This window comes from Carettochelys insculpta, chromosome 1, assembly GCF_033958435.1.
Source record: "Carettochelys insculpta isolate YL-2023 chromosome 1, ASM3395843v1, whole genome shotgun sequence".
Classification (NCBI taxonomy): domain Eukaryota; kingdom Metazoa; phylum Chordata; order Testudines; family Carettochelyidae; genus Carettochelys; species Carettochelys insculpta.
In genome coordinates, this window is record NC_134137.1 from 341,395,992 (window position 1) to 341,412,301 (window position 16,310).

Below are 16,310 nucleotides of genomic sequence, written 5' to 3' on the forward strand. Positions count from 1 at the left end.
CCAACCACTGATCTTGTGACATGAGCACTGACTCCATAAACAGGGCCCTGAAGAGGATCACCCTGTCTTTAATCATCTTGGGATAAAGGACTTCCACATCCTGCACTTACTTGAGATGTGACCTTCCCCAAAACAAAGAAAGTAATCAGCCTGAGGATTGCCCCAGGGCACAGGCCTGCAACACTATGCACAGGCTTCGAAGCTGGGAAAATACGGCATGCCCCTCCGCGGGCTAACTCCCAAACAGGGGACTAACAGCACAAACCTACTGCTGTCTACGACTATATACAAGTATTTAACAAAACAAAAAACTAAGTGACAAAATGAAGGAGCGTATGCTAAGACTAAATCATAAGCTGAGCACGCAGTTCAAAGCAATCTTGGTGGCAAGAAGGAACTGAGAAGGGAGGGGGCCGGAGGTTGCCCTATATAACATGGCAGCTGCGTCTACACGTGCACACTACTTCGAAGTAGCGGCACCAACTTCGAAATAGCGCCCGTCGCGTCTACACGCGTCAGGCGCTATTTCGAAGTTAACTTCGACATTACGCGGCGAGACGTCGAAGTCGCTAACCTCATGAGGAGATAGGAATAGCGCCCTACTTTGACGTTCAACGTCGAAGTAGGGACCGTGTAGACGATCCGCGTCCCGCAACGTCGAAATTGCTGGGTCCTCCATGGCTGCCATCAGCTGGGGGGTTGAGAGATGCTCTCTCTCCAGCCCCTGCGGGGCTCTATGGTCACCGTGGGCAGCAGCCCTTAGCCCAGGGCTTCTGCGGCAGCTGGGGATCTATGCTGCAGGCACAGGGTCTGCAACCAGTTGTCAGCTCTGTGGATCTTGTGTTGTTTAGTGCAACTGTGTCTGGGAGGGGCCCTTTAAGGGAGCGGCTGGCTGTTGAGTCCGCCCTGTGACCCTGTCTGCAGCTGTGCCTGGCATCCCTATTTCGATGTGTGCTACTTTGACGTGTAGACGTTCCCTCGCTGCGCCTATTTTGATGTTGGGCTGAGCAACATCGAAGTTGAACATCGACGTTGCCGGCCCTGGAGGACGTGTAGACGTTATTCATCGAAATAGACTATTTCGATGTTGGCTGCACGTGTAGACGTAGCCGGCATGTGCACACCACTCCAGGGGGTGCCTAGGCTGGCTGCCTTACAGGTACAAGAGCAGGAAGAAATCCTCCAGCACTGGTGCATGTGGCAAGCACACGCACCTATGGTGAATGGACATGAACAATCACTCGACGAGCCTAAAAATGAATCCGCACTACTTTTAAGTGTAGTATGACCTGGGATGAAAGCACTTTAGGAGCTAAGAAATACAGTTGGTCTTTGGCAATAAACGTAACTACCAGGGAATCACTGCTGAAGGGGAGGACTCAATTGTGCCAGTCTCTTCACTTTGATGGAATTTTGATCTACACATTTTGAAAACAATGTGAATTGAGATAATTCTGTAGTTCAACTATGCTGCAAAGTCTAAATAAAATTTAATATGGCTGTAAGCTTAGCTGGGAATGCATTCTTTTAATACCACTTGTTAACATTTGCTGTTGCAGCTGAAACTACTTTGCTGAGTACCCTCAAATTCTGGTTTTACAGCCCCAAGTATCCAAATGTATTAATGACGTATGAATCCACAGTACCTTACTCCTATTTGATAAAACATTCCTGCACTGCTACATGTGGCAATTATTATCCTGAACCGTGATGCTTTCCAAATGTCTTCACCATCTTTGCAGTAAAATTTTATCGTATCATTGATTGTCTGTAAACACAAGAAACTAATTTGTACGGATATTTCTTATAAAACACACCACACACCAACCTCATGACAGGTATGTTCTAGAGGCTTGTCTGATGTTCTACACCACTAGATATTTAAAACTGCACAAAAATACTGTAGTAAGATTTTACTTAATAAGCTTCACTTTGCTGAGTATTTCCTGGACCCAGCAATGAACCATGAGGTGAGTTTTTCCTCTGAGTTTGCCCAACATGGAGGATGACTGCAAAATAAAAATCACACTTTTTCCAGTAAAACACAACAAAACATCTTTTTTTAAATTTTTATAGGACCACATGTGAATATACACACAATCACAGAATCATAGGGCTGGAAGGGACCTCTGGAGGTCATCTAGTCCAGCCCCCCGCTTCAAGCAGGATCAACCCCCACAAAGTCATCCCAGCTAGGACCTTGTCAAGCTGGAACTTAAAAACCTCAAGGAATGGAGAATCCACCACCTCACTAGGCAATGCATTCCAATGCTTCACCACCCTCCTGTCAAAAAAGATCTGTGATAATCATCTCCCTTTGTAAATAAATTTAGACAGTCGGGAAGAAAAAAATAAGGGTTTATCTACATGGTGGTGTAAAATTTTTTGGGGAGTGTGATTTCTAAAGTGCACTAATGCATAGTACGTTAATCTGTGTAGCCCAGGGGTGGGGAACCCTGGATCTGGGAAGTGGCTTGCCTGGATACAGAGCCCAAAGCTTGGGAGTCCCCTCCTGAGCCTCTGGCCTGCCGTTGGTGGGGTGTGTGGAGCCCTGAGCCTCAAGGGCCAATTCCAGGAAAGCTGGGGCTGAATCTGGCTCATGAGCTCTGCCACCTCCACTCCTCCTCCTCTGCTGGCTTGGGGAATGGCAGTGTAGCATTGTCTGGAGAAAGGCTTCCCCCCACTGCACTGATGGGCTGGAATTCAGTGGGGTGGGGTAGAAGAGAAGGTCAGTGATTAGGAATGCAGGAGAAAAGCCTCTCTGTGGCTGTGGCAGTGGTAGTAAGAGCCTTTCCAACCAATCACCCAGCCTACTCTTGCCTCCTCCTGCCCAGACCAGCCCACCTTGTTTCTGCACCCCCACACTCACTCAGACACCCATCCTTTGCCTGTTCTTGCACCCTCCTTCTAACTGAGAGCTCATCCCCAGCCCACGCCTGCCCAGAGCCCTCACTTCCAACCTGCTCATGCACCTTGCCTTCCACCCAGATCTGGCAACACCAGCCCACTCTGCTGCTGGCTGTAGCCCAAGGGGCAGAGGGTGGATGGGAGACAGCAGAGATACAACCAAAAATGTTTGAGGACCCAAGCATAAGGGCACCATACATCCAGTTATACCCTGGATGTCCTTTCTTTGGGCAAACCTAGCTATCTGTTCTGCTTGCTCTTGCCAACCAGTTTTGCCAAAAAGGGGTGGGGACAGGATGAAGAAGCAAGGCTTGGACCAGCACTGGGTTGCAGGCGTGGGTAATTAGCTTGGGCCAGCTCTCCAAAGGAGGCCAGGAGAAGGGCCAAGATCAGCTTCACATTGGGAGAGAAATGGAGGGGTTTATTTCACTCAACCACATACTATCCTCCAAACTGGTCAGGGCCTCAGAGGAAGAGGAGGAGCACAGCAGAGGGGACCTGCGGGTGGTAGAGGAAGAGAAGCTGAGATGAGAGTTCCAGCACTCCTTGGAGAGACCACAAATTTGGCTGAGGCCCTTAAGCATTGGCCCCATGGGCAATCAGCCAAGGGACATGCTGTGCCATAGAGCGGCACTCAAACTCCCTGTATTAACCACTTTCACATAATTAGGATATGGTTCATGAAAGCATGCCTTCTGAGGTATTGTTTAAAAGTCTTGATGTGTTGAATGTTAATATCTTCTTGGATTGTATGTGAAGTCATGAAGTTTTGCTACATGTGCTACTGAAATCTGTTCTGAGTTGGAAACAAACACAACCAGCCTCACAGGTACAATGGATTAGCCAGACAGTAGTTAATGGTTCATCAAGGAAGGAATCCACTATCCCAGAACTTGTATACAACGGAGATGTCTCTGAGAGAACACGCAGCCAATGGAGGCTGCTTGACCAATGGGTGCAGACCCCCAACAATCACAAACACCAGATCTCAGCACCTAACTATAAAAGATTGGAAGCGACAAATCACTGGACTGCTCACCTCTCTCCCTCACAAATCAATACCTGGAACAAATAACTGGGGGTGAAGGGTGAAGAAGATTTTTCAACTGAGGGAGGTGGTCCCAAGCTGGAAAATAGTCCCAGCCTATATACTGATATTTGTAACCTGCTCTTACCATCTGCTAAGGTGAGATACTGCTTGATTCAAATCATGTTTAGTTTGTAGAATTCAAACAGTAATTCTTCTTCTTAAGTACCCAACTTTGCTCTCCAGACCTACTACGTATATTAATTTAAAATCTGTCCGTAGCTAATACTTTCTTTTTTTTTAAATCCGAAGTGCTTGAGAAACCTCAGCTCAGTTTAGAAAGGCTAGTGTAAGTGTCCTCTCCATCAAGAGGTGGACCAGGCAATGAACTTATGCTGATCAGTTTCTGAACAAGGCATGGCGATATGATTCTGGCATGCAGTAAAGCTGGGGTGAACTGACTGGAGGCTCTCTATTGTTCATTCATCTGCATCTAGCAAAGCATTCATGCAACCTAGCACCTGCACTTACTGCTGCTCATCAGCCTCACAATATGCAAACAATCGGGGTTGGTGGAACAGAATACTCAGCAGTCCCACACTTTAGGCTGCACCATGGGAATCCGTAAGTTACATTTAAACAACTGAATGCTTTAGGGAGCATATTCTCACCCCCTTTTCAATATTTAAGCAGTACCTTACAGTCTGAAGTAGTCCCATATATATAAATTGCCTGTTTGCAGAATAAAAGCATGGAAAAAAATGAGTATAAGCTCAGATTCTAGCAACCAGTTGACCACAATTAACATTCTTCCTGATTGGTTTGCTAGTGAATTATTTTTAACAGTAAAACTATACTTACTGTTTTCCTCAATGAGCTTAATAGAGGAAAAATAAGTCCTAGAAGTAACATTTCAAGATAAAAATATATCTTTTTAGTATTTTAATTAAAAAGTGGTAATTTACCTCTTCACACCTGCAGCTAGCATTAACTCTGACCATAGCTCCTGGTTTTAGAAGATTAGTATCATGTAATCGTAAGCAAATTAAATCCGTTGCACTGTTGGATGGTGCACAGACCAAAATTCGACTGTCTGGTAAAGTATAATGTATCTACATTTAAAAAAAAAAAAAAAAGCAGCTTTTAAAAACATTTCATTTGGACAAACAAGTTACCATATGTTCATTCTACCATCCTACAGAATCACCATAAATGAAGTTAGTACATGTTTAATATAATTCAGATTTAGAGTACAATTATGAATGTTTCTACATTAATCATACTGCCATTTAGTCAAATCTCAAGGAAACATTTTTGTCTAGACTGGAAATTCATTCATAATCATCAGACTGAACAAAAACCCAAAACAAATGCAGGGCATATGCTTTTAAGGCAGTGGTCACATGCTGTTCACCTTTAAACAAAATATTATATTAAAACTGACTATATGTTATTAAATGATTTATGAACAAAAACTTGCGTAGAGGTCTTTTCTTGGTTTTATTTCACATGGGAAGAGTTGAACTGAAAAACCCTGTAAGTGATAGCACATAGTTTGAAAAGCTATACTTGGTTTTGACTACAAAAAGTATGTCACTACCAGATGACTATTGTTTTGTTGTGGACTATCACCTGTAAGATAGCTTCTATTATTGTTACAGTTTTTCCAGTTCCTGGAGGTCCGAAGAGGATATAAGGAGTTGGACGACATTCACCACCAAGTATCCGTTTCACTGCTAATTTCTGATGTTCATTCAGCAGAGGATTGAAAAATTCACACTCTCTTTGGGTTGGTGTTGTGAGTCCACTAACTATATTCAAAACAGGTAAGAATTACAAATACAAAGATTTTTTTTAATTAGTATTTCAGTTATTGATTTTTGAATTAATATGATCTAGACATAATTTTTTAAAAACAATGATAGCTGAACATATATCTGATAATTTCTTAAATTCCAATTTTCAAGTACAGCAATAATTACAATAAAAAAAAAGAGACAGTTACCTATTTCTGTCACTATTGTTCTTCAATATGTGTATCGCCCATTAAACTTAGGTGTGTGTGCTCTCACTACATGCACTGGTGCTGGAAGTGTCTGCCTTCAGCAGTACCATAGGAGACTGGCTCTGGCTCCTCCTGGAGTGGCGCTCTCATGGCACAGTATAAAGGGTACCGTCAGTTCCCCACATCCTCCGTTTCCTCTTGCTGGAAACTAACAGTAGTAAAGGAGGGCGGGATGTTGAATGGACCTGAGCAACACATCTGAAAGAACACCAATTACTGTTTTCTTCGAGTGGTTGCTTACATCCATTTAACTTAGATGACTCCAAACAGTATTAGCAGGGTTGGGCAGGAGATGTTGATTACATGTTGATTACACCACAGCTCTGCCAAAATCTGGCCTGCTGCATTTGGGGCTGCACTGAAGACCACACTCTGACTCTACAAATGATGTGGATTGGTAGGTCCATAAGGAAAGTCACCAAGGGCACCTGAACTTTGGTTGGATGTGCCTTTGATGATCAGCGGTGTTCCTGCAAGTCTGTAAGACACCCATACACACAAGTTGATCCAACGAGAAATGAAGAGTTGTGTCAACTTACGGAATGGTTTTGTCTCTTGTAGGTAGAAACTCAGGGACACGAGTGCACATTCAGAGTGTGGAGACACCTTTCCTCATTTTTCTAATGTATTTGGGGGTTGACGACTGGAAGGAGGATAGCCTGGCTCATGTGAAAAGTCATCACCACCTTTGGAAGGCTGGATGAGATTGGAGCAGCATCCTGTACATATTCAAGTTCCAACATTAAGGCACCCAACATGGAAGTCTGCCTCACTTATGTTACTGTCACTAGGAAGGGAAACTTCCAAGATAAGTGTTGCAAGAACGTAAGACCATAGTTTCAAAGGGTGGCCCCATGAGTCTAGACAGAATGAGATCTGACATATGGAAAGAGCCTTTCAAGGCCCTTTAGAAACTTGCTCATTCTGCTGTGCAGAACCATGGCCCCTCCCGTCTCCCTTGACTGGCCATGGATCAGTGAGTGGAAAGCAGAAATGTTTACCAAACAGATGTCAACAGAAAAATGTACAGGGCCTTAATTATTCACGTGAAGCAAGTAATCCACTATAGACTGCAGTGCAGAATGCAAGGCAGAGATGCCCTACTTGGTTACCCAATGGGTCCAAACCTCATCTACTTTTCCTGGTAGGTCTCCCTTGGGCAGGGCTTTCTATTCTCAAGGAGGACCTGCTGGACACCCACCCTCCCACCTCATGACCAGGCCTGCTCCACAGGGATTAAGCCAGGAAACATCCATTCCATGAGGTGGAGAGACAAGGTTGGGATGCAGAAGGAAAGCGTGGTTGTGATACAGCAGGTTTGGCCTGCATGGCAGAGGCTATGAGGTGAGGGTGGAGGGAAAGAAATGCTGCCAAGCTCAATGTGCTGAAACAGTACTGGCACGGCCACATAGCAGTGATGCGATAACAAGTTTTATCTTACTTGAGCTTGGTTTGGACCCTGCTGATGAGAGGGATTGGAGGAAAGGCATATATAATAACCTCTGCCGAAGCACTGGACCAAGAACCCTTGTCCAGACCCTGTCTGGAACAGAAGTGGTGGCACTTCCTGTTCTATCTGGTGGCAAACAGGTCCACTATGGGAGCTCCTCACCTCTGGAAGGCCACACAAGTCATTCTGGATGCAGTGCCTCTTGGCATAGTGTTGAGAATTGAACTCTCCCTTGCTTGTTGATAAAGAACAATGAGACAGTTTTGTCCATCAAGAACCTGGCCCCACAGCCTTCCAAATGAGGAAGGGAGACTGTGTACACTGTGAAAACTGCCCTGAGCTTCCTGACATGCACGAGTCATATTCTCTCCTCCAGAGATCAAGCTCCTTGGATTTGAAGACCAAGGTGAGCTCTCCAATTGAGTTCTGAGGCATTAGAGACCTACCACTTGACTGAGGGAGAAGCACTGTGAAATGGAACACCGTCCTGGATGTTCATAGGGTCAGACCACAGTTTTAACAATTTCTTCACTGTGATAGTCACAACTTTTCCAGGTGTTGTTTGAAATGTGAGTAGACTGTTACTAGCCATTGTAACAGGAATTGCATCTGAGCCTGATGTGGCATACCACATCCTAGTATGCAGCCATGTAGCCAAGGAGATGGAGACAGACTCTGGCAGTGGTTAGCAACAGTACAATGTCCACTTGGACCTGGAGACACTTTTGATGAGCAAGTCACCCAGGCATGGATCTATACTGGCAGCCTCCCATTAAAAGATAAGCTGCCACCACTGACATGCAGTTCATCAGTATCAGTTTCCCTCTATTTTTCCCCCCATTCACAGACAGAATAAATTTTGTTATGTACACCAAGGCATGTGAGAATGTGAACACACACAAACCCACAAAGCCCACTGTGGGTGGCTGTGAGCACTCTGCTAATCAGTTGAGTGGCACCTTAGTATTTCCTGGAGAGCTGCCCAACTGCTCAGCTTAGAAGCTGATGCTGTAAAGCTTAGGCCAAATGGCAGGATCGCAAACTTATGGTTGTGATCTACATTTAGCTGAAGAAAGCAACTGTCACCCTCAAAGATGGTGATATGAAAGTACTCATCCCTGAAATCAAAGGTGGCGTACCAGTCTCCTGGATCTAGGGAGTGAGATGGAGACCATAGAGAACTTCAGTTTTGCTTGACAGCACTTCAGGTAGACAGTAAAATCAGGGCATAGTCCTGTGTGTGGGGGGGGTGGGGGGGTAGAAAGTAAATTCAGCGTGTAGTCCACCACCATGGTACTGAGGACACACTGGTCCGAAGTTATGGATTCCTAGACTAGAAAGAAGGGCAACAAACAGTGGACAAATAAAACAGGAGAAGGATCTCAGGAGCACACAGGTACAACATCCTCAGGCATACCTTCAAAATGGGCATTTGCTCAACAGTTTAGTACAGGTTGAGCCAAACTGGATGGATGGAAAATTGAGGCTGCTGGCTCTGTAGCCTCTGATAGTGCCTGGGATTTTCCTGGAATGACTCCTGGAAGAAATCTTCCTTGTCTGTTATGGCCTGAATTGCTCGCAGGAGGGTTTGGGGACATACAGGCCTAGTGCTCTAGGACCTACAGTTGTACAGGAGTCCTTTAGTTCATGACGCTTAGTGACAGTCTGTTCCATGAACAGAGCTTGCCTGTCAAAGGGGAGGTCCTGCATTGTCTTCTAAGGCTCAGCAGACAATCTGGAGAAGAGCAGCCAAGAGGATCTGCACATGAAGACAGCCATTATCATGAGATTACAGTACTCAGCACCAAGCTGCTTCAGCACTGGGAGGGGTTGGGGTGGGAAGGAAGGAAGACTGGTAAGTGCTTTTTTGTCCTGGGTATGAAAGACTTGTAAAATTTTTTATTTCTCACTGATGAGACCTTAGCCCAAGCAGCATCAAAACTAGTATATGGGCATGAATCTTTTACAAAAGGATCATATGGCTTAAAGTCCCAAACAGGACTTAATTATCTATCCAGGGTCTGCAACATGCGGCTCTTCAAGGAATTCTGTGAGGCTTCTTCTGATTATTTTTGATAAATGGTGAATGTCTAAAAGCCCAAAAATGAACAACTCAGATCTAAATAGCAAATGATACATGACCTCAAAATGTGGATAAACCTCCCTTTAATATATACAGAGCTCTGTAGGATAGGATACTGTATCTGTGTTTTGATCATGTTGCTAATAAAGTCTTGATTTTGAGAAGGAAAAGGAAATTTGTGACATGCCTGCTGTGAAGGGTAAAATGTATTTTAAGGAAAAAAAATGAAATTAAATGTGAAATAAAATTCACAAAGTGGTGTTGGAATGGCATAAAAAAAAAGGAAAACTGAAGATGAAAACAGAATTTTAAACAGAATGGACACAATCCTTTGCATATATATTGAGTTCACCTTGGCTTCCTTTGTCTCATTTGCAAAAAAATGCAACCTCAAGAGAGCATGTAAAATGTTTGTGAATGCCCTGCAGGAAACATGTATTGCATTGAAATCGCTGTGTGTGCTGCTCTTAAAATGGGGGTTACAAAAAGTATGATTTGACATTTATTAAGACCCATCTCATATTAACATGCATCGTGGCTCCTGAGTTACTGAGTTTTTCCACTGAATCTGAAAAATATGGCGCTTCTTGCTATTTTGGTTGCCAACCCCTGCTCTATAATTACAAGGAGTTACTACAATTAGAGGGAATCTATCTACAAAAGAATGTATTAAAAAAATCTAAAAAATTAAAGCAAAAGCACAAGTTGCAGCAGCACAGTTCCAGCAGATATTGGTGCTAAGTAGGAACTGAGAGTGGTGAGAGGTCACAATGCCCCTTTTACTGAGTGATGAGGGCACCATGCCAGAGGCCACCAGAGCTGGTCCCTATGGAAAATCTTCCGGCACTGGAGCATGTGGAGAGGACACACACCAAAGTGGAAATGACATGTACAATCACCTGAAGAAGAACAGGGCCTTCAGTTTCAAATGTGCATGGGACCCACTCAGACTTTATTTATTTATTTATTTATTTTGAGGACAGAAGGGACCATTACTGTGCAAGACTAGATGAGTATAAAGGCTAGAGAACTACACTCCAGTGAACTTTATCAAGTCCATATATAACTTCTGTTTGACTTTTAGAGCATATCTTTTAGAATAACATCAAAGTCTTGAATTCAAGACATCACATGATGAAGATTCTGTCATATTCCCAAGTAATGTATTCCAATGATCTTCAATGTTAGAAGACATGTGCCTTATTTCTGCAGTCAATTTGTCTCACTTCAGCTTACCACTGTGGGGTCCCCTTATGCTTTTTCCTGCTAAAGCATCAACTATAAGAAATCTCTTCTTCATGTAGGTATGTGTAGACTATGATAAAATAAGTTCTTAGCCTTCTCTAGGATAAAATAATTTCAGGTTATTAAGTCTTACACTCCAATAGATGTATTCCAGACCTCAAACTATTCTTCCAGCTCTTTTCTGAATCCTTTCAAATTTTTCAACGTCCATTTGAAGCTTGAGCATGACAACTAGACAATAGTCTACTAGTAACATATAAAATGAAGTAATGCCTCTTCCCTACTTTTAATTTGAGAGTCCTCTGCTTATGCATTCAAGAACCATGTTATAGCTAAGAGGCGAACATCACATTGCAATCTCACATTCAGTTTGCTATCTGCCATGATCCTTAAGTCCTTTTCAGTTTCACGGCATTTCAGGATTCAGTCAGTCAATCTTCCAAGTATGGCCTAGAATCTTTGTTCTGTGTAGGTAGAGGACTTTCCACTTGACTGCATTAAAACATGTCATTCAAATGATTCTGACTTACCAAATAATATTTATCATTTTGGATAACTGACCTCTCCTCATTGCTATTTACCATTTGTTTCATCTGCACAGTTTCTTAGGGCATTCCATTGACCCTTTTAAATATTAAATACTTTAAATATTAGTCCAACATTAGCTACTTTCAATACCATAAAACCTCCTCAATTTAAGATCTATTTTTTCTGTTTTCAAACCACAAACACATGTGGTTTAAAACCAGTCTACCAGTGCAACTTTCAAATCCAAAACATCAGTAGGAGATGGAAAGAAAGCACTAAAACATACTCAGTTTACTTGTCTGTGTGGCAACAGTCACCATATGAGGTATGGCTATTTTGTTTCTCTTCTTCGGGGCAATGCATTTTGTTTGCCCGTTCTGCATTTTCTTTTTCTGAAAAGAGCACCAGAGAAGACACACACACACACACACATATATATCAAAGGAAGCTCAGCTGTAATTTTAGAGTAACTATTTTCTCTTTGTAATAATTTTAAGACTGAAAAATGTTTAGCAATTCCTCTTATTTAACTTTATATCAACTGAAAAAGCTGGGAGTGGGGGAGGCAGGAGAAGAAAAAAAAATCAAATACCTACATCTGCCGATTCCTTTCACTTGAATGAAAGAAAAAAAAGTTACTCATGACACTGTCATCTTGAAGCACAGTTGCTATTTCCACAGATGTTCTGAAGACGTGGATGAGTTTTCAAAAGTTACCCTAACTTTTTTTTCCCCCCCAGAATAGTTGACAATGTGTACATTTGTCTGCTTTTAATGGAAATACACACTTTATGTGTTTAATCAATCATTCACAGAGGGTGGATCAATCACATTAGGAAGTACAATTATGCCTTACAATAAGGATTATCTTTTGCTGCCATAGTCAATATGATTTGCTGCCTTTTAGCTATTTAAAAATACAGATGATTATGAAAAAGTTAAGGACATTTGGCAACCCAAGCTCACAGTTTTACAAGCAATTTCACTTTTTCTGAAAGTAGTACAGTAAGATCTCAGAGTACGTGAACTCAAAGTGTGCGACCCTGCTCTTATGTGTCTGATGCTGACCCCACACCCCAGCCACATTTAAACCACCTGCAAGTGGCTCTGGTTCAAGCCGCCTCAGCCGCCCCGCAGGGCTTCAGTGCAACCCCCCTCCTGGCTCACAAGCCACCCTCCCCCACCCCGTGCAGCTCTGGTGTGACCCCCCTGCCAGCTCACAAGCCGCCCACCCTGCGCAGCTCTGGCATGACCCTCATGTTAGCTCACAAGCTGCCCACCCCCTTCCCCCCCACCCGGGCTCCAGTGCTCCCCTTCCCGCCCCCCCACCAGCTCACATACTGCCCGCCTGCCCGTCCTCCCTCCTCCCCGTGAGGTGCAACTCCCCCCACCGGCTCACAAGCTGCCCTCCTGCCACACGTGCCTCCAGTGCAACCCCCCTGATGGTTCCCTACCCAGGCACGGCTCTGGTTCTGACTGAACTCCCCGCTCCCCATGCGTGCTCAACTCCACCCCTTGCCCCCCTGCAGCCCTAACCCACCTCAGGCTTAGCTCACTGTCCCGCCCGCCTCCCACAGCCCCAACACACCGCCAGGCTTAGCCCTCCCCAACTGCCCCCCTCCCTCCAAACCCCAGGACTTACCTTTCAGCTGCTTCCCTGGCAGCAGAACATGTGTTCTGCCAGGGAAAAAGCCAGACCCCAACTTGCGCAAAATCCAGGTTTACACAAGGGTGTGTGGAATGGAATCCTCGCATACTCTGAGACCTTACTGTATCTACATGTCCAAACTCATGCACCAAAGGCTGACCCACTAAAAACAATGAACTGTAAAACAAGATCTTCACCACCAGAAGGAAAACATCAAAAATACACTAGATATAACAATGCATTCACTATTGTGTTGATCCTCTAAGTCTATAACTGCAATTGCAAACTGTTGTCATTTGAGTGTAAGAGGCTGCAAAAATAATTTTATAGTAGATTTACCTGGTCTTCTTTCTTGGTATACCGTTCATGATCATCAGCAACAGTATAACATGCCACATTATTCCAAATCTTGACAACTTGTGGGGATTGTAAAACCAGAGTATTTGGAAATAATACTTTGGGGTTAAGGGAGGGAAAGAAAAAAGATCAAATTCTGAAAGTGTATTTTACATCGTTCAACTTCTATTAATGTATATTAAAAACTTACTGTCAATACTACAATTAAACTGAAACATCAGCTTCTTTCCTTAAACTATGAATTCTCTCTATTGAATATATTCAAATTTGATGTAAAACATCTTCAGTAAGGTGACGGAGGAATTGGAAAGTAAAACTGAAGTACCTTTGCTTTTCTGTAGGCTGTAGAGCTGATCAGAAATGTTCAACTCTTGTCAATAAAAAGGCCACTATATTTAGTCAATTCTCAAAAGGAAGATTATGTAAGAAGTTTCAAGCTGAAAGCAGGAATTCTGAAGCTTCCCTATATTATGCCTGCATTTTCTCCAATTTACCCAAATTGGGAATTCCTACAGAATTCTTACATATTGTACAAAACAATGCAGTGGCACCTGGGGTTAGAAAATAATAAAATTTTTAGTTCTAATTGTAGTCTGTTAGGAATGCATGCCTGTGAAGGGGTTAAACCCAGAGAGAGTGGGTTCTCTGTTGGCAAGCAACTAGATGAGCCAATGGGGAGACAGTGGGATTGTTTAAATTGAAGCAGTTGGCTGCTGAGGTGGTTGTTTGTTCTCTGACCTGAGGGGAGAGAGACCAAGATGCTTAATCTATCCAGTAAATATCCTAGCCACATCATAATTTAGGTGTACAGATACGTATGTACAAAGGAAATGTTTAGATGCTATCAAGTTATTTTGAGGTTGGCGTGGGACTTCTTAGGCTGAATGACATTCTCCCTTGTACACTGCAACATCTCAACTGAATCCTAGGGAAATAATTCTCTTTGCTTTAACCTTGTTTTTCAGTGCTTTGTAACACCTAGCAACCAAGTATGCTCTATTACTTTCTTGGAATATTTTCATCTTCTGTTTTGTTAGTAAATTAATTCAAGGTCATGATTTGATTCCTGTGTCCTAAAGAAAGATGTATGTATGTTCATGCCTAGACAAAAAGTCAGCTATCAGATTGCAGTATAATTTCTTCTCTCTGTTCTCAAGCTCTCTTCTAAGGGAAGAATAGAAGCTTGGGGTAACCCCACAAGGAGACACCACAAGTGTGTCTTCCTGCGTCGTGGAGGGGGTTTTCCTCACTCGGGCAGTGGCAGCTACTTCCCAGGGTCAGAGAATCCATGACCTTGTTTAGTTTTTATGCAGAGCATATAGAAGCAAGGTATTTTTAAGGTCTTTTGCAGGTCCCCAACTTCTGCACTTGGAATGTCAGAGCGGGGATCAGCCCTGCCAGAGTCAAACTGCTTTTACTAGCACCATATATAGATAACTCAGAGAGGAAATCAGTCTGATAGTGGTTTGCTTATAACACTAAGGCTTGCTACTCTCTGGACAAAGATATAGGTTAATTTAAATGAACGGACAAAAGCCCCACTAAAAGACTGCATTTTGAAATCTGATCAGAAGACTATAATACATAAGTTTCACATCAGTATTTACTGGTGGGAGGAGGGGGCGGGGGATGTCTCCAACCTAATTGAAAGGTTACCTTTTTCACCCAGATAAACTCCTTGTTCAACTGCAAACTGGCATCGTCTGTTAGTAGTCCTGTCAAAGAAATAGGAATAATGGGAATTAAACTAAAGTTTCCATAGAATACAACCATGCTCACTCCCTCTGAGGCAATGCTCTATAACAGCATTTCCCAAATGTATTCTGCAACCCACTACTGGTCCTTGGGGAAAAAAATACCAGCCCTTAGAAAATATACAAAATTATCGCTATGTACTATTATTATTGTGAATAAATATTAATCAGTGAAAATTTACTTTTTTTTTTGTAATATGCATTTATATATTTGGGCCGCAAAAAAAAAAAAAAAAAAAAAAATACTGAAAAACAACTTGTTCCCAACTATACAAAGTTTGGGAAACCCTGCTCTACAAGAAAGACTTAAATGAACATTTAGACCTCTGCAATAGAATATATACTTTCCCTCAATATTTCTGTTTTCATGTGGTACTTAGCTGAAGGATTACACAATCAAGTCCTTTATGGGAGTATTTCACCAAACTTTAAAATAGGTATATTAATAAAATATGAAAAGTATTTCTCATTAAAAGGACAAAATAAGTCTCACTGAACTTCAGAGGTAAGTAGGATAGGAAGATACTTTTCTTTACAAAACAAACAAAACACATCAAGTTTTACTAAGGAAGATGAAATAATGAATTTTTATTCAAAAATACTATCTAAGAAAGTTTTGGTGTTAACAATATTAAATAAAATTAGATCAGTACAAGCCATTCTTGTCCTGCTCTAGTATCACAAAGCTATTGCCATTACGACGTTCAGTTTTCCATTGCCGATCTCATGGAGCAGTCATTTACATGTAAAAGAATGAGTATAAAAATGTGAATTTCTCCCTCTGTGATTTGATAGCACTTTTACACAGATAGAAATGAATACATAAAATACCCGACAGTGGACTATCTGCTTCTAAGATTTTGTTTGTCTCAGAACTAAGCAAACGGTCATGTAATAAGACTAACCTAGTAAAGGCTACCTAAATACAGCTTTTTACAAGTTTATTAAATACCTATTTAATGTAAACTCTACATCCATGGGTTCAGAGTTGTAAGCCTGTTCAAACTCTTGGTTAAGTCTCAGAGTAGCATCTTCATCGTGAATCTGTTTGAGAGAAAGGTTTATTAGTCCTGCAGGATGAGAAAGCACACAGCACACCATAATATCAGACTTATGTTTGAAAAAAAATTCCTGAAAAAGAGGCAGTTACTCATTCAGTAACTTTACCAGGGTGTGCTATAAAGGGTGCCATCAGCTTGTCCCATGCTCAGTTGTTACCAGTGTGTCCCTTTCCAAGACACTGAAG

The 16,310-nt window shown here is 42.5% G+C and overlaps 1 protein-coding gene across 1 annotated transcript in view; it reads right to left on the bottom strand.

The window, feature by feature from the left end:
- The window catches only part of MOV10L1 (Mov10 like RNA helicase 1), a 104,627-nt gene that overhangs the window by 34,500 nt on the left and 53,817 nt on the right, over positions 1–16,310 (bottom strand). The window contains exons 13-19 of the mRNA XM_075005932.1: positions 16,017–16,108; positions 14,967–15,025; positions 13,293–13,408; positions 11,592–11,697; positions 5,567–5,745; positions 4,900–5,046; positions 1,647–1,768 (exon numbers count right to left, since the gene is read on the bottom strand). Of these exons, the coding sequence (XP_074862033.1) occupies positions 1,647–1,768; positions 4,900–5,046; positions 5,567–5,745; positions 11,592–11,697; positions 13,293–13,408; positions 14,967–15,025; positions 16,017–16,108 (821 nt within the window). The remainder of the gene's footprint in view (positions 1–1,646; positions 1,769–4,899; positions 5,047–5,566; positions 5,746–11,591; positions 11,698–13,292; positions 13,409–14,966; positions 15,026–16,016; positions 16,109–16,310) is intronic.